The following is a 22,345-nucleotide window of genomic DNA, read 5'->3' as shown; positions in this document are numbered from 1 at the left end:
AACATATTTAATTGCATTTTTAACAAATAAATCTTTGTAATGGAACAGTCAATATTCCCATCCATTGCAACCATTCCATTCCTTTAAAAAATACCCATAGCATGATGAAATCACAATGCTGATGACAATCACAATGACAATTTTTTTTTAATCAACATTAACACCTTTATACTTAATCAGTTATAATTCTTCTAATATCAGAACTACCAATAGCCTATTTAGTGGATCTTTTAAGAAAGTGTTTGTTTAACAGAAAACAAGTGTCTTTATAGGTAAAGTAAACCTAATAATCTCATCTAGAGATCTAATAATAATAATTATGAATAATTTTTTATTGCGTCAAAACATAAATAGCTATTCTTTACTAGTACTGAAAAAAAATTGGAGCGAGATTTCTTGCGTATTCTTGATCAAAATCATGTCAGAAATGACCTTAGACATTAAAAGGTTTTAAAGACTTATTTCGTACCACCAACAATCCTGCTGAAGAAGTTTCTTCTGAGTTTTTACTGTACGTGTCTTCCCATGATTCCTCTCCCCGGAAACAGCGCACACAGAGTGATGAGGCGCGGAAGTGTCGCGGGGGAGTTCCTCGACATTCTGCTCTCGTTCGAGCTTTTCTGGACGTTTTTAGCTCATTTACTTTATTAAACTCAGTTTTAACTGTTGAGCTCGGTGAGACTGAAGATGTTTGCCGAGCTCAGCGTCTGTGGTTGAGTATAAACCGGGCCGTGTTTCCTCGGCGGAAGACCGACCTACCACAGTGGATCTGTGTTTGCGCAGTGGGTTAAACACCGTGAACGGATTAAAAAGGTAGTAATTACTTACCTGTTACATCCTCCGATATGTTTATCACAGAACTGATGTATGTCTAATGAATTTGACTCGTGTCAATTTGTGGTTTTGAATGTTCTAGTGTTTTAAATGCGCTGATGCTAGTCGTGTTGTTAGCTGAAGACGTCTGTCAGGAACCTGTAAACAAAACATTGGATCTTGCTTTTCAGAAGGTGTGAGAAGTTGTTTAAAGTAAACTTGTCAATAAGAGCTAATTATCAGCTCAATATAAGACTTTACCGTTTTTTAAGTGTGTGTTTGTTTTAGAAATAACTCCAAACTGAGAAACAGTAAACCGGGTTTTAATGGGAAAGGATCATGAAACTCTGTAGAAACTCTTGTCAACTTAAAAATGATTGGAGTTATTATTTCATATGAACTGTAGGGTTGTTAAGAGCAGAAATCTTTTTTTTTTTCATCATCTATTGCAATTTTAAACTTATTGTGAGGGTTTAGAATAACATTATCAATAATACAGTATAATCCATAACTGAAAAGCCTTAGAAATTAATAATTTTGTTAAATAATAATAATGACCTTTTGGGGAAATTAAGTTGTTAACTAATCATCAACTAAATCTTCAAGTAAAACTGAAAAATACTTCATACTTAAGAATGTATTCTTCTTAGTTAAATCCAGCACTTATTAAAAAATATTTAAAATCAAAAGTTGTACTTGTGGATATTATTTAAATGAACCAGGGCTGTATAATAATACATTTATAGTCATTCACTCTCAAGTGAGCTGAACGGAGACGAAAATAACTTGGTGATCATTTGAATGCAGAATAATTTTGCATAAATGTAATGGCACAGATGTAAATCACAATAATAATAATAATAAATTAATTATGTGTATTTTTAAACCTTTACTAATAAATTATTAAAATCAAAAGTTGTATCTCTTAATATAATTTAATAAACATGAGATAACATGAACTAATATTAAATAGTTGTATTTTTAATAACTGACAAAGATGAATAAATACTGTAAATGCACTTGATAAATGCTCATTATCTGCTGCAGCAGTCGCTACAAACAGATTCAATATCCTTATCCAACAATCACAAACAACTGTAAAATGAATGGCGTTTCAGAGCTCCAGAAGTTTATTATTGGCTGGTCTCTTCTCTCTCAGGATCATGGTCCAACCGCAGCCGTCAGGTGGCTGCACACTGCAGTGGGAGCTGACTGGAGAGGAGACTGTAGGTGCAGAGGGTCAAGGGTCACTGATGGCCAATTCACAGGGGTCTATGAGGGTCCCTCCTGAATTAGCGGGAAATGAAGTGGTTAATCGACTCATAGCAGATAATCATCAGCTACGAGGTGAGACTTAAGAGATGGTCTATGCCAGACACATTGACTGTTGATAACATAAAACTGCATAAACAACTCTAAACGTTCCACAGAGGCGCTGAAGCGAAGCAATGATGCCCTCAAAGAGAGATGTGAAGAGATGGAGGGGTGGCAGAGGAGGTCGAGAGAGGAGCGCGAGTTCCTGAGCTGTAGATTTCGTGAAGCCAGAACTTTAGTGCAGCGACTGGCACAGGAAAACCAGAGCTTGTTGGGACAGCTCAACCACAGCATTAGTCAAACAGGGAGTCCAACTGTCGGCATCTCTAAAGAGACTGGAAATCAAAGCCAGGACCAAGAGCTGAAGTGCACCAATGCAGAGAAGACGGTCCTCATGGACTCACCAGAAGTAGGCTCTGTTGTGGAGCATTTGCAACTTGCAGGAAGTTGTAAGATCATTGAATAAAAATTAACATCCCTTGTTTCATTCCACAGGTATTAAATGAAGCTATACTGACAGACCGAGCTGAAGGAGATGCTGACAGACACACAATGCCTCAAAGTTTGGTAATTTACCCCACTCTATATCTGAAATGTAACAATGAGTTTGTCTGAACAACGGAGCTTTATCAGCATTAAGTGCTAATCTAATCTTCTTTGACTTCTTTTGTGTGTGGTGTGTTTTATACGCCTCGTTTTTACTGTATTATAATACACTCCAAATGTAGCTAAACATAAGGTCATCTTTACAAATCTCTTTGCTCTTTAGCCTGCTGAGGGCTCTAATGAATTTCTGAAATTGCTGAAAAGCCACAAAGAGAAGCTGGAGGAAGGGATGAGGGCACTGAGGAGGAGGAATGAGGAGCTGGAGAAGGAGAGGACCGAGAATGAGAAAGAGAGAGAAAATCTCCTCACCACTGTGGAGCAGTTACGCTCCAAACTCACTCAGGTAGAGCATTTATTTCCATTTGTTTATTGATACAATTAGATGCATCTCATGGGTCTACAGATAACATTCAACATTCATCTTTCACTTGAATAATTTAAATTATTTTATTTATTAATTTCCTCTTTAGGCTTTTTTGGAGTTAATACTACAGTGTAATAGTTTCTCAACAATAACAAGATCATAATAACTGCATGTATAATAATTATTATTATTTGGATCAGTTCTAAATTATATACAGTAGTGTTCAAGCATTTGGGGTTGGTATGATTTATTTGTTTTGAAAGATGTCTTATTTTCACCAAGGCTTTATTTATTTAGTCAAAAATACTGTAAAACAGTAATATTTAAAATAACGTGAATATATGTTATAATGTAATCTATGATGGTTATGGCAAAGTTGACTTTTCAGCAGCCATTTAACCAGTCTTCAGTGTCACATGATCCTTCAGAAATCATTCTGATGTGCTGATTTGCTGCTCAAGAAACATTTCTTAATGTTATCAACATTTGTGATGCTTTTTCTGGAAACTTTGATAATTTTTTTTTTTAAGATTGTTTAAATAGAAATGTCAAATCAGCAGCATTTATGTGAAATGGTAATCTTTTATAACATTATAAATGTTATTAATGTCACTTTTGATCAATTTAATGCATCTCGGCCGGAAAAAAAAAAATCTTACTAACCTCAAACTTTTGAATGTGTCTGTAGCACATCCCACCACAGGACACTATTGTTACTATTTTATTACAAAAATGTAAATAGCTAGTCCTGTTTATATTTTATTACTTTGGATGAGTTTAGGAGGTAATTAACTTTATTTATTATGTTAGTTGATTCTTTTTTTTCTTTGTTAGAATGTAGGTGTTACTGAAGAGTCAGTTCAGCAGACATGTGCTCTCACCGTTCCTGCAGAAAGGTAGTCTCAGATGTTCAGTTTACACTGCTCTTTATCCCTGCAGGCTGTACATATCAACTCTGCATGCTTGGTTTCTATTGTAAAAAATCTCTTGTGTGCTTCGGCTTCCTCTCTTTTAATGTGAATGGTTTGGAATCTCTCTTTTCTGTCTTCTGTCTCGATCCATGTGTCTGCTTAGCTCTCACTTGGCTAAACTAACTGAGCAGCTTCAGGCTACACAAGGCAGGTGAGGGGAACTCTATCTCACTGTGCATGTGCTCCAGTGTCCATCCCCCAGTTGGTGTTCCCTGAACACGGTGTCTGTGATTGAAATGAGACTACTGTTCAGAAGTTTAAATAAAGAAATTAATACTTTTATTCATCAAGGACCCATTAAATTGTTTAAAAGTGACCGTAGAGACATCAATGATTTTTAAAACTATAGTTATTTACTGTTTTAACTGTGTTTTTTGTTGACCATAAGAGACCTCTTTGAAAACATTTTTTTTTTTTTTTTTTTTTTTTGAAATTCCAAACTTTTGAACAGTAGTGTACAATTATTTCTTATTCATATATTTTAGAAATAAAGAATTTATAATGCTATATGTATTTATTTTGTTATTTATTTATTGGCATATATATCTATTTTTTTTTAATCGGAGTTAAAATATAAGAGAGTTTGATTTGTTTTGGTAATTTCATATTCCCCACACTTCCATTTATTTATTTTTAATTTTTTAATTTTGATGAACTTACTGAAATGTAGAAAATGCTTATAATAAGGAATCCATTGGTGTGCAAACTGGTTGTGCATTTGGTGTTGAACTGCAGTGAGATAAACGGTTAATCCAGTTTGTGTCTTTGCTGTGACGTAGGTACAGGGAGCTCCAGGAGAAGCTGGACTGCCTTCAGAAGAACTCTGTGCAGAGAGACAGAACCGAGGCTCTACTCAAACAGAAAGAGAAGGACTTTATTCAGGTACATAAACAGATGCAACCTGTGATTCAGTAGGTGAATGCCCCTTCTCTCTATGCTGAGCTGTGGCAGTATTCGCAGTAGCTTTGGATGAGTAATCACCATCTTTGTGTTTGTAGCTGACAAAGGATAGTGAAGCTCTGAGAGCTCAGGTCACGTCCCTACTCGGAGAGTTGAATGAACGACAAAACTGGCTGGAGAAAAGTGAAGCAGAGAGAAGAATTTTAGAGGATAAGTGAGTAAATCTCTTAGTTCTTGTGCATGTGTTTGTGTTTGAGAGTCAGCAGCTGTGTGTACAAACCTGTTTAATCCCTCAGGTTGGGCAAGAAGACCGAACGCCTGCAGATTTTAGAGAGAGAGCTGGAGCAACAGAAGAAGCAGCAAAGTGTGACAGTGGACAATCTTTTACTGCAGACACAGAACCTAGAAACAGCACTGAAGAACGAGAGGCTAGTCATAGTGGAGGAGAGGTGAGTTTAGCTGGTTGGAGAGCCTTGTAACAAACGCAGCTTCCTTTTTTCCCCTCACTGTTATGGTTGTATCAGTAACCCACAATTCCTGTTTCTCTTCCTCACCTAGGAGGAAGCTGGCCCAACTCCAGCATGCGTACACATGTCTGTTTCAGGATTACGATAAAAAGCTTAAAAGTGAAAAGCAAGCCAATCTGAGGGTAGGTATCTGCTGTTTGTAGTTTTTTATATCTATTTATTTATTTTTGGTTATTAATAAAGAATTTTCAGCATTTCCATGTGCGAGTCAATGATAATCACACAACTGTCCAAATAACATGTTAAAGAAAAATAAGGCTCATAAAAATCTTTTATAGTTTTTCAAGCAAAACTAAAATTTACACAGTTGTTAATTAATATTTGATAAAGTAATGCTAAAGCAAAGTCATATGGTGAGGTTTTATTTTTGTATTATCTGTTTACTAATAATAATAATTTTTTTTAATTTTGTTATGTGCTATCAGTGTTTTTTTTTTGTTGTGATTTATTTTTATTTCAGTTAAGAGTTTTTTTTATTTTTTTAAGTTTTTCATCAAAATGTATACATATACTTCTACAGTTATCGAAAGCGAATTGTAATAGTTTTAGTTGTAGTTAACAATAAGACTGATATTTAGCAACCAAAATACTGTTAAAAAAAAAACATAAAATAGTACATTTATGTCAATAGAACACATGCGGACACTTGGGATTGTTTGTGAAAGTCAATATGCTTAAATATTTTTTAATAATCCATAATATTTGTAATAAATACTTTTTTTTTAACTGGATTTAAAGATTTTTTCCTTTCCTTTATGGTGGACACCCTTATACTAATAATTACAATTAATAATTAATAATAACATTAGTCTTAATTTAAATGCTAAAAAACTAGAAACTGACTGTTTGAGGGATGTGGTAAGCACTTTTGAAAGTAGGTCAGTGCATGGTTCGCACTAAAAATTTGTTAACAGAAAAGTGTACATGTGGTAATTTCCATTTCAGGGTGGAGAGGCGGACACGCTAGCTAACAGATTAGCAGAGGCTGAAAAAGCTCTGGCCTTGAAACAGGATCTCATTGATAAACTCAAGGAGGAAACGGAGCAGCTGAGAGCTACATTAGAGACTATACCAGTGCTGAACGCTCAGGTAAAAATAAGACCTCCACACTCATGTTACAGATGCATTACTCTGCATTCAAAGCCTGCTATAAATACTCGTTTTACATACTTGCTGCATATATAATAACACAAACACAATCACACATTTTATTTTTGCAGGCAGAGATCTATAAGATGGACTTCCTGGCTGAGAGGGAAGCCAGAGAGAAACTCAATCAAAAGAAGGAAGAGTTGCATGAGGAGCTAAGTAAGGCATTAGTTGAGCTAGACAGACTCAAGCAAGAAGGAACTTCACGGTACGAAAAGAGATGAGAGTGACTACTATATCATTTATGTCATTGAATGTTATTAGTGTTTTATTTTTTATTTATTGGTATCCATCATATTGGATGTTCAGTTGCTAATTTCCTTTATTTTTACATTTAGATGACCTGTCCTATCATTTAATGTTACTTAATAAATTATTCTTGTGTTTTAAGGATTAACTAATAGTGGTGTAATGGATCACAGTCGTTCCATGATCTGTATGTTCAGTATGTGACTCGTGGATGCATTGCAAAGTTTAACTATCACTGAGAAAATGTTTATCATTTGCACGTTATTAAGTCTTGGCAAAATCAAACATTCCAATGATTTTAAACCATTCAAGTGCAAGAAGGTGCAAAAGAGAACACAATTTAAAATTCAAGCACCAAATTCTCTTTCGTGCCTTCTTGTGCTTGAACAGACACAAAATGATCTTGGTGAGTATCCTTGTAAACACAGTTGGTTATGACGTAGGTGACCATACACAGTTGAGAAGGAAATCAGATGTGTAACATTTTATCTATCCTTGCATTTGGTCTTAAAGTGACAGGAGCCTAATTTACCTGCTGCTTTCTTTCATTAATGTTAATCAAATAACAAAATAGTGCTCTTTACTGAATCACTTAGTAGATTTAACAAAGATTAATCTTGAAATAACATGAAATGTCTCAATAAATGCAATTCTTGTCAAGGAAAAAGAGACAAAAAAAAGCAGCAGTTGTGAGTCGGGTGGCCAACCATAGCTCCACCCATGCATTAATTGCATTTTAATATTTTTTGCATTAAACTGAAAAAATGTTTTGCATACTTTAACGCGTTAATTTGACAACACTAATCTGAATACAAATCTGAAACCTATTTTTTTTTTTTTTTTTTTGCTGAGCATTTACAATAATGGAATTTTTTTTGTTTTGTTTTGTTTTTTTCGATGATAATGCAAATTGATCAAACCTCCAGATGTCCAAGTGTTACATGTGTGAATGTGGTTTCCTCACAGAGCTCGCATTGAGGAGATGCAACAGAGACACTTGGAGGATTACAGGCCTCGTCCACACCCGCCTCCTCCAACCGGTAAAACACCTTCATTTTTTTTTAAATATAATTGTTGTTAGTTTCACTGATTACATGGTGAATACAAGAATTCTGTCTTATAGTCCATTATATTAATCTTCACCTTAACATGTTTTGGAAATTTCTGCTTTTGAAGCACCTTTCGCAGGAGCAGCCATGTTCAACCCAGCACAACTTCCATCTGCACGCAGAAGAGATGATGATCAAGACGAGCTGCCTGATTACCGCTGTCCCAAATGTATGTACAAGGCACCAGACATGGACACACTGCAGATTCACGTCATGGACTGTATCCAGTGAGAGGAGATCTTCAGGTGTTCTCTTGACACAACAAACTAAAAAAACTAAATACCAGAAGAGAAAATCAAGAACACAAGATGTATCTAAGGACTTTGAACATTTAACCCTGCTGCAGATTGACTTGAAGTAGACTGATAGCAGATGTTTTTATGATGTGATTATAGAGCAGCCACCATGTTTCTGTACACTAGTGTGTGTATCTCTTTACAAAAAAGCTCATGTGTACTGCCTTTCTGTGACAGCGTAGTGTAATGTACTGCACGAGTGAATGTTTGTGTCTGCTTTATGTCTGCACACATCTGACGGTGACAATGTTTCCTTTATTCCTGTGGTATTTGTTTCTCTGGATGTACATCTGTATTAATATTGTGTATTATCAGCCAAAATGAATATGAGAGAAAAAAAAAACTTTGTACAGACTATTGTTATGGAAAATGTAATGAAATAAAAGTATGAATATGAATACTTTTTTTTCTTTTGGACAGCACACTGTGTGTGCTGCATATGACTGTATTTTCAAATTCATGTACATTTATGAGAAGCGAGAGTTGCAGGAGTAGCTGAATAAGGCACTTGTCAAGATTTTATAGAAATAATAGTTGTTATTTTATTATTTATATTTTGTTTTCATTGGTTTTGGTCAGTTTTGGATATTTTACTGTACACAATAATTTGTTTTTTAAATAACTTAAAACCATTAACTGGAATCTTTAGCAAATCTCAAAACATGCATTTTTCTTATTTAGACCAAATATTATAGAGTAACATTTTTATTTTATTACAATATTACTAGAACTGTTAATTTAAAATTCCAGCTGAATTATGATTCACTGATTAATTGAGCAAATGAAAAACTATTTAATTGCATATTAATATTTTCTGTCACTGAAGTAGTTACAAATAGCAAACCAAGTGAAATTTATTTTGTTTTTGATAATTTGGACAAGCAGAAAATGTCACAAATGTTTGAGTTTTTATGTGTGTGTGTGTGTTGAATTTGAAATATTTTTGTATATGTAAATAACAAATATTTATTACATTGCAATGATGCAACAATGCATAATACTAACATTTAATAAAACAAATACCTTGTCCAGTTGTTAAAAGTATTAATGATGGTATGTGGAAAATCATTACGCAGATGTGGCAATCGTTAGCAATTAAAATGCATTTTAAAATTTCTAAATTCTTCCTTGAGATTACAGCTTCTTTTGAAGTGTCTCCTCAACTTTTCAGATATTTTATAGACTAATGGACTAGTGGTCCCCTCACTTTCCAACACTTTTTATTTGGTTTAATATGATTTTTTTTTATATAGTAGCCTAAATAATATTTGTATGCATTTTTTCAGTATGTTAAGTGTGATTATTTAGATGTAATAATTATACTAACATCAATTATATTAATAGCATGCACAATTTTTCCCCCAATCCACTTTAGTGCAAACTCCGCCCCACAGATGTTCAGACTTGGGTTCAAACACCACTGGCCACTAGTTTTGGGCTCTGGGCTCTGCTCTCATGGAGAACATTTATTTATGTAGCATATTTTATTTTACATGAACTAAAAACAGTGTTTAATTTATAAAGTTTTATAAATTAAAGTAACAATTGAAACGGTAACAATTGGCTGAAGTCTTTGCGAAAGGAGACCCCGCCCCATTTTGGAGGTTCTGCCCAATTATGGAGTTCACGCCCCATTTTGGAGATCTCCGGTCTGCAGTTATATCCTATGAGTTATATCCATAGACATCCTATATGATGTCTATGGTTGTATCCACTTGAACTGGGGAGGAGAGGGGAATTGCGCATGAATGTCATGTGCCTGTCTGTCTGTGGGAGGAAGCCACGCCCTATTTTGGAGATCAGTTCCGGCGGCTTCCACCAGAGGCCGCTCTCGCGCTCATACACGTCATGTTTCCGCTGAGGTGACGTGTCTGTCTTTTTCCTCAGGTTTGAGTGAGTTCAGGTTAAGTCGACTGCCCAGGGATCAACATGATGCGAGTTATAACAGCTATTTTGGCTCTTTGTCTGAGCCTTTGTGCAGGTAACGTAATTGGCCATTCTCTTTTTAATTAGAGTTCGATATACAGCACCATTCATTCATGGCTTTCGATCTTTCCGCCGATCGTCAGGCTAACATCGAGAGGTCTGAAGCTAACGTGAAACTGGTTTTGTTTTATCACAGTTATCTATTACAAACCTTTATAGATCACTTTATTTACTAAAGCGAACCAAATTCAGCTGTGACGTGTAAATGTTATTCGCACGGATTGTAGTGTGAGCGGTGTTTTCTCTCCTCAGCTGAGACTTGCACAGAGCCAGTCATTTCTCCGTCTTCATACACGACGACAGACGCGCTCATCTCCTCCGAGACCGTCTTCATCGTCGAGCTGAGTCTGGTCTGCTCAAACGGAGCTCAGGTGAGTGGAGGAACGCTTCTAAACCCGTCTCATATATTCACGTTGGTTTGGTACAGAAATGTATGCTGACCAGACTTGTGTTTTGTTTGTAGAGTGTTGCTCTGTATGCTGACGTCCATGGCAAGCAGTTTCCTGTGACCAGAGGCCAAGATGTTGGCAAATACCAGGTACAGTTACAGAGGATTTAAGCTCTTCTAACAAAGCCATACATGCAAGAAACCCTCATGTAACATTAAGCAACTGCTTCGTTTATGTTTTTACAGGTCTCCTGGAGTGTTCCTCATAAGCAGGCCAGCTCAGGCACATATCAAGTCAAATTCTTTGACGAGGAGTCTTACAGTACTCTAAGAAAGGTTGGTCAAATTAAGGAATGATTGGGATAATTCCTCCATAGATTAAAGTTTTGTCATCATTTGTGCACCCACATGTCATTCCAAACCTATATGACTTCTGTAGAGCATAAAATATAATCTCTTGTGTGAAGCATGTCCAATAAGCACCAATATAGTTTGGTTACCAGTATTCTTAAAAATATTGTTTTTTTCGGTAACTTGTGGATGAGTAAATAATGACAGCTTTCATTTCTAGGTTAATTATCTTTTTAAAATATTAGATGAGCAATGGCAGAGCTAGAGTTTTATACATGGGGTGGCCGAGGCTTATTCTAGGTGTCTAGCTACAACCTGGCATAAACGAAATCATGAATAAATCCTACGATAACTTCACATAACCACATATTAGCTATACATTCATACCATAACTTCAAATGTTAGTCTTAACTGATTTCAATCATCTGATTAACCAGCAGTTGAAGCAAAATATCTAACACTAACTTATACAGAATTTTGTAAATGTTCAGGAATCCTAAAACTTCATCTTACTTTAAACAGGGCTGTCAAGTTTTGAGTTCAGCCTGGGGTGAGAATTATTCAGGAATAAATAACAAGCTTGCGATTAAGTACATGTTATTCTTTTCTAAATTAAACTATATAGGGAACCTTATTGTTAAGGTTAAATGTAATAATTGATTTGTATGCAAGTTCATACAAGACCATTTTTATAGAAATGTCATGTACAGGATATGCGTTTTTATCAATTATAATAGTAATTCTAAGACTAAAAGGTGTTTTTTTGTTGTTGTTGCAAAATTCCCCTCTCTATAGAACATCGTTCTCTAGTTTATGGACACTGAATGGAGTTTTTGAGGTTATGTCACCAAATTTAAATGCTTAGACTTTTCCCCTTTATTATCAAAAGTGACCTGCTCGGTCTTGTCTGTCAGTGTCCTCTTTGCTCTGTGATGTTTTTCACTACATAAGAAATGAATGCGTGGCGTGAGAGTTAGCAGAAGCTAGGTACGCTCCTGTTCAGGGCTAAAATAAATGCTTCTTTCAGTATGATTAGACAAAGAAAATGAAAGCGTTGTGTATTAAATTTTGGGATGGCGCCCGGAGTGGCCAGTGTGACCCTGAACACCCTTCTGGCTCCGTCACTGTTGAAGAGAACTGTATATTCAACCGTGCTGATGAAAATGTTAATGCTTTCAGGCTCAGAGAAACAATGAAGATGTTGATGCCATCAAGCCTTTGTTCTCGGTCAATGTGGATCACAGGGTAAATATGCATACGAATCTTCATTGTCAACTATCACCTTGTTTTTGTAATGACTAGGGCTAAGAAAAACCTATAAACCGATCTTAACAAAAATATACCTCCACATGGGATTGTGTTGCTAATACTTGATTCCTTTCTATGATTTTGGATCATTTGTCTCTGTATGTTTATTTATCCGTGTATTTATGAATTGCAGGGTGCATGGAGTGGTCCCTGGGTGTCCACAGAGGTCTTGGCTGCTGTGATTGGCATTTTGGTCTACTACCTGGCTTACAGCACTAAAAGTGCAATCCAGGCTTGAGATCTTTTTCCACCACACTGTTCATACTGCTCTTTTGTCATTCTGTATTCTGACATTTCATATGCAGATTGCAGCTCATGCAAACATGAGACTGGTTTGTTGTAGAGCTTGATTGAAAATATCAATACCGGACATTAATTATAACAGCCAAAGTTGGTGTTATGTAATTTTTTTTTTTTTTTACAAACTCAAATTTAAGAAATAAGTTTTCACTTGTGCTGTTAATATAAAACCTTAGAAAGACAAAGACTGAGGTGATTATCTGTGACTTATCATCATAGTCCAGTTCTGTATTGTGAAAGGTCCCAAATATCGATGAAATTCATTGACTATGGGAATAAACAACTTTTCCTGACTTGTTTTTGTTTTTTTATATGTATATATGATTGTTTAATTTACCAACCTACCCCATTAACATTCTGACATCAGATATCACACACATGTCATTATTTGCAGTAATTTCTATATTTTTTAGGAAGCAAATGTAACGTGGACATAATTTGCTTCGAGTATATATGCGAATGTCATCTTTATTACAGAAACACAACTGATAGTTTTCAGTCTCGTGACCAGCTCGAAGACCTGGAGGGCAAAATATCCATAGGACTGCAGCACAAGCTGGTCAATTTCCCATCTGTTTCACAGCCGCAAATATTTAGATAACCTTTCAAAATAATAAACCAAGGTTTGTGAAACGGTTTTTGTGACCAAAATGCAAGTTTTGGCCATTTGCAATCCATATTAATCAACCGCTGGAATATTTCAATTGTTAAACAGTGTGACAAACATTGTAAAAACACTTAAAGTGCCGCGATATATTTAAAACAGTAATATTTAAATAGAAAAATTAGGTAATCACTATATTAATGATCCATAGATAACATAGGGAGGTAGAGGAGGTAGGAAGATGAGTTCAATCCTCTTAATGGTTCAGTGTTTATAATGGTTTTCTAAAGGAAACCATTTAACATGAAACTCTCCACATTGTTTATAATCTGGGTTTATATGCTTGCCTGTACAAAATAACATGATCAGTAATGTTTACTAAATTTCACATTTTAATATCTGTGTTTTACTAAATTACTAAATTCAAACTGCTTAAAAACACCTGGCGGTCAGTGGAGTAGCGCTTCTTTACGTTTGCCCTCCAGGTGGGCGTTCCTATGTGTGTGACGTCACGTGAAAACAATCAATAGGCGGAGCTCACAATACGATGTGTATTTCTGAGAGGGTTTCAGTGTGACCAGTCAAATTCAAAAATCCTCGAGTTGGTTCATTTTTGTGCAAGATTAATTTTCCTACACTTTCTGTGCCGGTGTAAGTGTAGCCTGTCAGTAATTTGTCTGTCAGCGATGAATTGTCTTCAGTTGTGTCATTAGGTGACTCTCAACTCCCCCCTGCAAGGTGAGATGGTTTAGTCCGCAAGCGCGCCGCGTACACACTAGTTTCTATGAGCAAGCGTGTCCTGAAGGTAAACCACGCTCTCTGTCTATGTCAGCCATTTATCCCGTGAACCGACTCACACTTCTGTTCCATCTCTCCGTCTTTCACTACCTGACTGAGGAATAAAACAGGTTCACTATAGCCATGTCAGTTTCTGAGTCACCGTCAGTGGACTCTGGCGGAGCGGGAGGGTATGGAGCCTTTTACCCGGCCGGATACCAGGCGCTGAACCCGGAGGAGCACGGCCTAGACCGCGGCTTCCGACTCACGGCCTTCTCTGACATGAAAGGATGAGGGTGTAAAGTCCCGCAGGAGACTCTGCTCAAACTCCTGCAGGGACTAGAGCCGGACCGTCCACCCGGAGAGGACGGCGGTTCGGGGACGGGTGTTGGAGATGAGGCCGCTGAATTCGGGCAACTTGTTTCACTTGCTCAGGGTCCTCGACTAGGTAAAGTGACCTGTCACACCATCACTGTCAAATATCGTTCTGTTGAGCCCGATCTTTTCCATTGTTCAATCTGTTGAACCGTTTCAAAAATCAGCAATTGAACTGCGAGTTTGCTTTTACTGATAGTTGGTGCATTTGACAAATAGGGCGAAATCTAATGACCTAAATAGCTAAAATCACAATTGTATGAATATAAAATAATGGGAATATATTTTGGACTTAATTATATGATAGAATTAAAGAAAAAAGTGAATTTAATAAATTAATTACGACAAACAACAACAACATTACTAAGCAGTAAAATGTTGAATACTTATGCTCAACAGTCATGGCCAAAAGTTTTGGCAGTGCCATTTTGTGTTTTACAAAGTTTGCTGCTTAAGCTGTTGTGTTTTTCTATAACATTGTTTCTATAGTTATCAGATGCGTTTTAAATAATTGCTAACAGCTTAATTGGCCAAAAAATAAACAAAAAAACCCCCAGATGACCAGCTACCATTAATTGACCAATCATATCAGCAGTACATGTGAAAGTGTGAATGAGTACTAAGTCTCTGGTACTAATCAGGTGAAATCACTATCAAACTATATAGACTGTTAGAGCAGACTGATAAAAGGAGGGAAGCAGTGCTTCCAATTATCGTGTTCTTGTTGGCAATAGTTAACTCCAAAGAAAGACATGCAGCCATCATCGCTTTGCATCAAAATTGCCTCACATGCAAGAAAATTGCTAAAAAGAATGTTGGACCTTAAATAACCATTTATCAGATCACCAACAACTTCAAGGAGAGTGACAGTCACATGACATACAGCCAAGTATGGTGACCCATACTCAGAAATGGTGCTCTGCATTTAACCCATACAAAGTGCGCGCACACACACGCACACACACACACCATGAACAGACATTTATGCTGCGGGGCCCAGGGAGCAATTGGGGGTTTGGTGTCTTGTTTAAGGGCACCTCAGTCATGGTATTGCCGGCCCGAGACTCGAACCCACAAATCTAGGGTTAGGAGTCAAACTCTTTAACCACTAGGCCACGACTTCAAGAGAGACGTTTGATTGCAGTGAACAAGTCTTCAGGACGTCCCAGAGTGTCCAGCAAGTGTAAGGACCTTCAGCTACAGAATCATGTCACCAGTGCAGAGCTTGCTCAGGAATGAAAGCAGGTTGGTGTGAGAGCATCTGCACACACAGTGAGGCCAAGACTTTTGGATATCAGCCTGGTGTCAGGAAGGGCAGCAAAAGAAGCCCTTCTCTCCAAGAAGAAAAAGTAAACGCTGCCATGAGTCCTGTGACGTGCCAACAGTGAAGGATCCTGAGACATCCATGTGTGGAGTTGCTTTTAAACCAAGAGAGTGGGCACTCTCATAGTTCTGGCCCAAAACACTGCCATGAATAAAGAATGGTATCAAAACGTCCTGCAAGAGCGACTTCTTCCAATGATTCGTGAGCAATTTGGTGATGATCCATGCATTTTCCAGCATGAGCACCATGTCCAAAGCAAGAGAGATAAAGAAGTGGCTCGAAGATCATTACATTGAAATTTTGGATCCATGGCAAACGTGAAAAAAAAACTTTTATAAAGATAAAACTTTGCAAATCACAAAATTTGTCACAGCCAAAACTTTTGGCTATGAGTCCAGAACTGTATTGTGATATAATAATAATTGAATCTGTTTTGTGAACAGATTCAAGGAAAAAAACCTTTTAAAAAGAACCGAGTCACGGAAATGAGTCTGACTTCCTATCATTGCCAAAGACCAAACTGAAATAACGAATGCGTTCATGTTATCTGTGTATATAGACGGCAGGTAGTTGATAGTTAACCAGCTGGTTTTGCAAAGAAAGCCTTGTTTATTGCGTAATTTTTTGCCGTAAAGTTGCCAAAATAGAAACCGTGTTGTTTTATTGTACTAGTCCTTTATACACTAATTAACCTGACTATATAATGACTATATTAATTTACTATTATTATTATTATAGACTTTATTCAGCATGCTACATGTTGCCGTCTAATTATGTATAACACAGAATCGTTATACTCTATACTATAACACTCGATCTCAAAAATTGCGTAACATTTGTGTTACTAAACATTTTGTTTAACCTTTGGCTTATCCTGTTAATTAAGAACTACTAGGAAGTATAATGCAATCATTTTAAAGAGATGTGAACTATGGACCCAGGCTAAAAGTGAATGCTTTGCCCTGCAAAATGGATCATAAGTAATCTAACTAAAATGCTTCTTACCATTGCCAACTGAAGATTTAAGAACATGTATTATGAGGTTATTCAAAGCTTCTTTAAAAATGCATGCACACTGTGCATGAAATTACAGAGGGTCTCTGTTCTTTCTTGGTTTAAGGTATTGGGATGGATTCGTGTGTGATCCCTCTGAGGCATGGTAGTCTTTCCCTGGTCCAAACCACAGATTTCTTCTATCCTTTAGTGGAGGATCCTTACATGATGGTGAGTGCTCCCTATCAGTATTTGGGAAATGCTAGCATAGAACTTCCAAATAAGTGGGACTCACTGCCTTTTGTTTATAGGGACGAATTGCCTGTGCAAATGTTCTGAGTGATCTGTACGCCATGGGCATCACTGAGTGTGACAACATGCTCATGCTTCTCAGCGTCAGTCAGAAGATGAACGAGAAGGTGAGCTGGGATCTCTCTGCTTTCATTTTTCTCAGTCGTATAGTTTTTAAAATAATTGTAACGTTTAATTTGGATATTTACCATATAAAGGTTTTTGCAAATTCAAGATGCTGATTGTGAAATGGTTCATTTTCTTTGTACTCTTTTTACTGTTAGGAGAGAGATCAGGTGATGCCTCTGATGATGAAGGGCTTCCGTGATGCAGCAGAGGAGGCTGGGACTTCGGTAACCGGGGGACAAACAGTCATCAATCCCTGGATCATCGTTGGGGGCGTGGCCTCTGTGGTGTGCCAGCCCAATGATTTCATCATGTGAGTGTCTGTCTACTCTCTCATGAATCAAAGGACTGTGTGTCTGTCTGTACATTTGGTTCTGAATGATCCAGTTTTTCACTTGATAGATATTTACTGAAATTATAATTGTGTATAAACGCTGTGTTACACTTCACATTTTTAATTCTGTAAATGGTCACACATGTTTGTTTCCATGCAGGCCTGATAGTGCTGTACCTGGAGATGTGTTAGTTCTGACTAAACCTCTGGGAACTCAAGTAGCAGTGAATGCCCATCAGTGGCTGGATATAGTGAGTACCTCTCTGTACCAGCCTCAAATATGACGGACATCTTTGGAATGATTGCTTTTGTGGTTCTTCCCCCTTTTTTGTGTAGACATTACAAGGAGATAACAACTTAATATGTTTGTGTCACATCTCTGTAACCTCATCTCATTTCTTTCTGTATCTCTTTTACGTTTCTACTAAATTTATTTAGCCTGAGAAATGGAACAAGATAAAGTTGGTGATATCCAGGGAGGAGGTGGAGCAAGCTTATCAAGAGGCTATGCTCAATATGGCCACCCTCAATCGCACTGGTATGTCATTGTATAAGCAACTTAGTGCGGATTCATTTGAACTGTGGCACCAATATTCACTACACCCACAAATAGTGAGGAAAAAGATTTCTACAAGACCCTTTTAGGTATATTCACCACTGTTCAAAACTTTGGGTTCAGTAGGATAATTTTACATTGGAATAATTCATAATATTACTGCTTCAGCCTTGATGAGCATGACAGTTTTTAAAAACAAAAAATGCAGACTTTTGAGCTGTTGAGTTTAGGGTAAATAAAGCAGTTTAAGGTTTTTTTTTATTTTTATATTGTTTGCAAATGTTATTCTCTCTCTCTCGCTCTCTCTCTTTCTCCAGCTGCTGCCTTAATGCACAAATTCAATGCACATGCTGCCACTGATGTCACAGGCTTCGGGATCATAGGTCATGCACGGAATCTCGCCCAGCAGCAGAAAAATGACGTTGCCTTTGTCATTCACAACCTTCCGATTATCTCCAAAATGGCTGCAATCAGCAAAGCTGGTGGTAACCTGTTTGGGCTTTTGCAGGGCACCTCTTCTGAAACATCAGGTGAGAGTCACAGCTCAGTGCACGGATACAATTGTTTTAAAATGAACCAGTAATTGTTGTAACTTTAAAATTACACTAAAACGCCTTAACATAATCAGTTTTGGATAATTTCTTCATAAATAAAAATAGCTTTAACTTCAGATATTTTAACAAAAAGCACTGCTCCTCCTTTGGTCTCCCTGCATCATCCCAACTGACAATCTTTAAGGCAAAGTGAAAAGAAATGTTTAAAATGAAGTTTAAATAGAGAAAGATTTGTATCTTTATTTTCATGGTATTATTAATAAATTAATCATAAATTAAAAGAAAACAAAAACGTACCTTGCACAGCCTAATTATATTCAAATACAGTGGACTAACAATATCACTACTTAGATTTGTTTGGTTAAATTTGAATAAAAATAAATACACATAATACAATTTTCCACAGGTTTTGCAGTATTAATATGAATGAATAATCAATTCATTTATAAACATTCCTAAAAATGGACATTCCTGTCAGTAGAGCTCTTGGGTAGATACAAATCTGTTTCCTGCCTCTCTCTCAGGTGGTCTGTTGATCTGCTTACCGCGGGAGCAGGCTGCCCGGTTTTGTGCCGAGATGAAGTCCAGTCGTGTGGGTTTGTCGGGAGCAATGGGGCAGGACGGAGGGGCAGGCGATGGGCAACAGGCTTGGATCATTGGCATTGTGGAGAAGGGCAATCGCTGCGCCCGCATCATTGACAAACCTCGGATCATCGAGGTCCCGTACCGTGGCTCTGTGGTCAGCGCATCGGAGGGGACCAACAATAATGCCAGTCCTCCTGAGGTGCAGCTGACATAACAGCTCCACGGAGGGTCTCTCAGTGATCAACCCTGTCCCTTACTGTGTCCTCAGAGGGCTTGATAGATTTGAATGTGTGTGGTCATGACAGACATGGTGTCGTGTGAAGGACAGAGTATGTGTGGTAACTTCTGCTGTCCATTTCCTCCCCCTGTTCAACCAAAGGGTTGAGAGCAACAGACCAAAAATGTTTTAATTTACCTGGTGGGAGATGGAATGGACAACAAGCCAACATTTTCATCTCTCATTCTCCATCTCATTCTTTCAAACACACACCTCCACTTTGTTTCCCTTTTTTGATTGAGCTGTTTTTCAATGTTCTTTAAAAGAATAGAACACCCAAACATGAAACAGCCTAGTTATTTCCCCTCATGTTGCTAAAAACCTGTATGCTGCTAAATTTTTTTACATTTTCGTGGAACACAGGCTAGTTTCCTGAACAACCGATCATAGCGAGAGTGTCTATCAAGAAATGACACACAAGTGGTCTTTTTGAGGCCAGACACAGAAAAAAAAAGAGGTTTGTCTACTCCACTTTAAAAAAAAAAAAAATTTAAGTGCACACATCTACATTTTCTTCAATCAAGAAACATTTACCTGAGAAGCAAAATGACATCTTGTATCTAAAAAAAATATTTATTGAAATGAGTTGGTCATTCTTAATTCAAGGGGAAATCAAGTGTCTTGTTTTAAGTTTAAAATCACCCTTTTTTTCCAGAAGCAACAACAACAACAAAGATCATTTCTTAATGCTTCTTAGGGAAATATTTTTGTGCTAGAATATAAAAAAAAATGCTGAGTGACAAAGTCATGTTTTTCTCTCAGCAAACACGGGGAAAGTGGGTAATTATGCTTATATGAAGTTCTCCAAATTCTCATTTCATGTTCCTCTGAAAAAATAACAACATACAGGTTTAAAATAACATGAGGTTGAGTAAATAAAGAAATAAAATTTATATTATTGGGGATCCCTTTCTTTAGAAAACGTTTGACCAAAAAAAGTTTTTGGGACTTTTTTTTTTTTTTCATAAATAAGCTTAAACTATATCCGGAGCTCAATTCTTTCTGCTTTATGAGGTGGAGGCTTTGAGACCTCAGTAAAATAAAGCCAGGCTTACTAAGAAAACATTCCAATGAGTTCCTGATCCGTCAAACACTTTGAACAGCAGTGATCCTAAAACGACAATCAAAGTGTTTTCTTTTAAGCCATCTGACTTCTGTGTCACAGCAATGCATCCTGGGGCCTGGATCTCAATTGTTGGTTTAATCAAGATATTTAATTGTACAATCAATATTTATTTTGTCTCAAGGATTTAAATGCAATCTTCCAAATTTCAAGTGTTTTTCATGTGTTGTTGATCTTGTGTGGTCCACATAAGTCTGAATCTTTAACTTGTCTAAGTAGGACATCGTTGTAACATTGACATGTGCCTGGTCAAATGAGGTTAATGTTCTCTCTTGTGGTTCGGTTTCCTTCTGCCGGTTAGATTAGCTTAGACTGGTTCTTTATTCATTAGAATATGGACAACACGTGTCATGGTTTTAGGAGCAGAAGTTAATTCTGAATGTTTGTGTTGAGTCATATGGATGATGTGCATCGTAAACTCTTTTTCTTCGCTCTCATTCAGTCTGTTGACTTTGAGCAGAAGATAAGGTAGTCTGGTTCTCCCTCTTGTATCTGAGAAAGGGTTGAGCAGCTTTCTCTGGTCCAGCGGCTGAGCCCAGAATGCCTGTTGTGCCAACTGAATGGCTGGGACAGAACAGCAGTGTCCACAGTCCTGTTTATGACACCTCTCTCTTTAACCCCAGCTGATGGGACGGGTGAGGTTGATGTTAGTTAGGAAGGGATAGGCTGACCTGCCATGCTCATTCACTTGCCACTGGTTTTGTCATTGCAGTTTTCATCCATTAAACATTGCGACTCAATAAACTTGTAATTTCTCTAAACAGACTCTGTTCATCTTTGAAGCAGTCTTGAAAGTTGATTCATGGTCTTTGAGAGTCTAAATGTGTTGCATATGGTTCACCACCATGTGTCAGCAGAGTGCAAGATTAAAAGATGGAAGTGGCCAACAGATTCTTTGCTTTGTTCTCTTTATGCATTGGCTTGTCTCAGCATCATGCTGTTTCAGATTACTTAAAAAAAAATAAAAAAATAAATGACAGCTATATTGAGTATTTGATAAACAATGCATTTTTGAGTGTAAAGCTGTTGTTTTTTGAGCAAAGGAAAAAAAAAACAAGAACATACTGGTCATAAATGTGCATGATGATCAGAAACAGATTTTTTTCATCTTCTGCCAATGAACAGATGAAGGCTGGCGCATTTATGAATTTGTGTAAAATCTGAGATAATATGAAGGAAGATTTTTTTACTTTTCTTTAAGTTAACGTGCATATTAAATCACATTTTGTGTAGGTTCACACAGAGAAAAGTTTAGTACTGGAGAATACATTTGTGTTTGTCACCTCGTGCACTCCAGCTCAGAAAACCTTCTAGATCTCGATGTCTCCAAATATCTAGACAGCTTTATGTATCCATCCATAAAAAGAAGTAAAAAGTCTCCCTCAGAATAATAAGACTATTCCAATGCTCAAGTATGTGTAACAGTGCAATATGATAATATGTAGGAATTTGTGCAGGTGGAATTCTTCCATCTACGCCGTCCTTGTTTTCACCTTTAGGCTTTGTCCTTTTTTGTTCTCCTTTTCTACTCTCCTTGCTTGGATCTGCAATTAGACCATTATAAATCATCATCTGTCATTTTAATTGACCTAAAATATTTTGTTTACCAGATCTTCTCCCGCTATCTTCTGGTTTGTTTATGACAGCAGAGGAAGAGAAAGATTCATAATTGCTCACTGTGTGCATATTTAGTTTTTCCCTCTCACATTCTGCAACCCCCCTTTTCTTTTTCATAATGTCATTTTCGGTGCAGAGTATGATCTCAGCGAGGAAATATTTTAAGAGTTTGTGATTC

The 22,345-nt window shown here is 37.0% G+C and overlaps 2 protein-coding genes and 1 pseudogene across 3 annotated transcripts; all 3 read left to right on the top strand.

The window, feature by feature from the left end:
• Positions 1–530: 530 nt before the first annotated feature.
• Positions 531–8,736, top strand: LOC127945040 (NF-kappa-B essential modulator-like). Of its 2 annotated transcripts, XM_052541550.1 has the most exons (15): positions 536–813; positions 1,973–2,160; positions 2,244–2,536; positions 2,623–2,694; positions 2,897–3,076; positions 3,932–3,993; positions 4,172–4,219; positions 4,848–4,950; positions 5,067–5,182; positions 5,265–5,417; positions 5,527–5,617; positions 6,441–6,584; positions 6,716–6,852; positions 7,860–7,933; positions 8,070–8,736. In XM_052541550.1, the coding sequence occupies exons 2-15, from the start codon at positions 1,977–1,979 to the stop codon at positions 8,231–8,233; spliced, it is 1,821 nt and encodes a 606-aa protein (XP_052397510.1). In that variant the 5' UTR covers positions 536–813; positions 1,973–1,976; the 3' UTR covers positions 8,234–8,736. The 2 variants fall into 2 exon arrangements, with proteins under 2 accessions (XP_052397511.1, XP_052397510.1); XM_052541551.1 differs by lacking the exon at positions 4,172–4,219 and having other exon boundaries at positions 531–813.
• A 1,374-nt stretch (positions 8,737–10,110) lies between these two features.
• On the top strand, positions 10,111–12,924 carry LOC127944468 (translocon-associated protein subunit delta). The gene is made up of 6 exons (XM_052540403.1): positions 10,111–10,279; positions 10,537–10,655; positions 10,748–10,822; positions 10,919–11,008; positions 12,203–12,268; positions 12,465–12,924. Exons 1-6 carry the CDS (start codon positions 10,228–10,230, stop codon positions 12,567–12,569), a joined length of 507 nt encoding a protein of 168 aa, XP_052396363.1. The 5' UTR covers positions 10,111–10,227; the 3' UTR covers positions 12,570–12,924.
• Positions 12,925–13,906: 982 nt separating this feature from the next.
• Positions 13,907–21,311, top strand: LOC127944467 (selenide, water dikinase 3-like; annotated as a pseudogene).
• Positions 21,312–22,345: the final 1,034 nt, after the last annotated feature.

The sequence above is a fragment of the Carassius gibelio genome, chromosome A23 (genome assembly GCF_023724105.1).
Source record: "Carassius gibelio isolate Cgi1373 ecotype wild population from Czech Republic chromosome A23, carGib1.2-hapl.c, whole genome shotgun sequence".
Classification (NCBI taxonomy): domain Eukaryota; kingdom Metazoa; phylum Chordata; class Actinopteri; order Cypriniformes; family Cyprinidae; genus Carassius; species Carassius gibelio.
The sequence above is the reverse complement of the archived record's forward strand: the minus strand, read 5'-3'. Positions and strand labels throughout refer to the sequence as shown.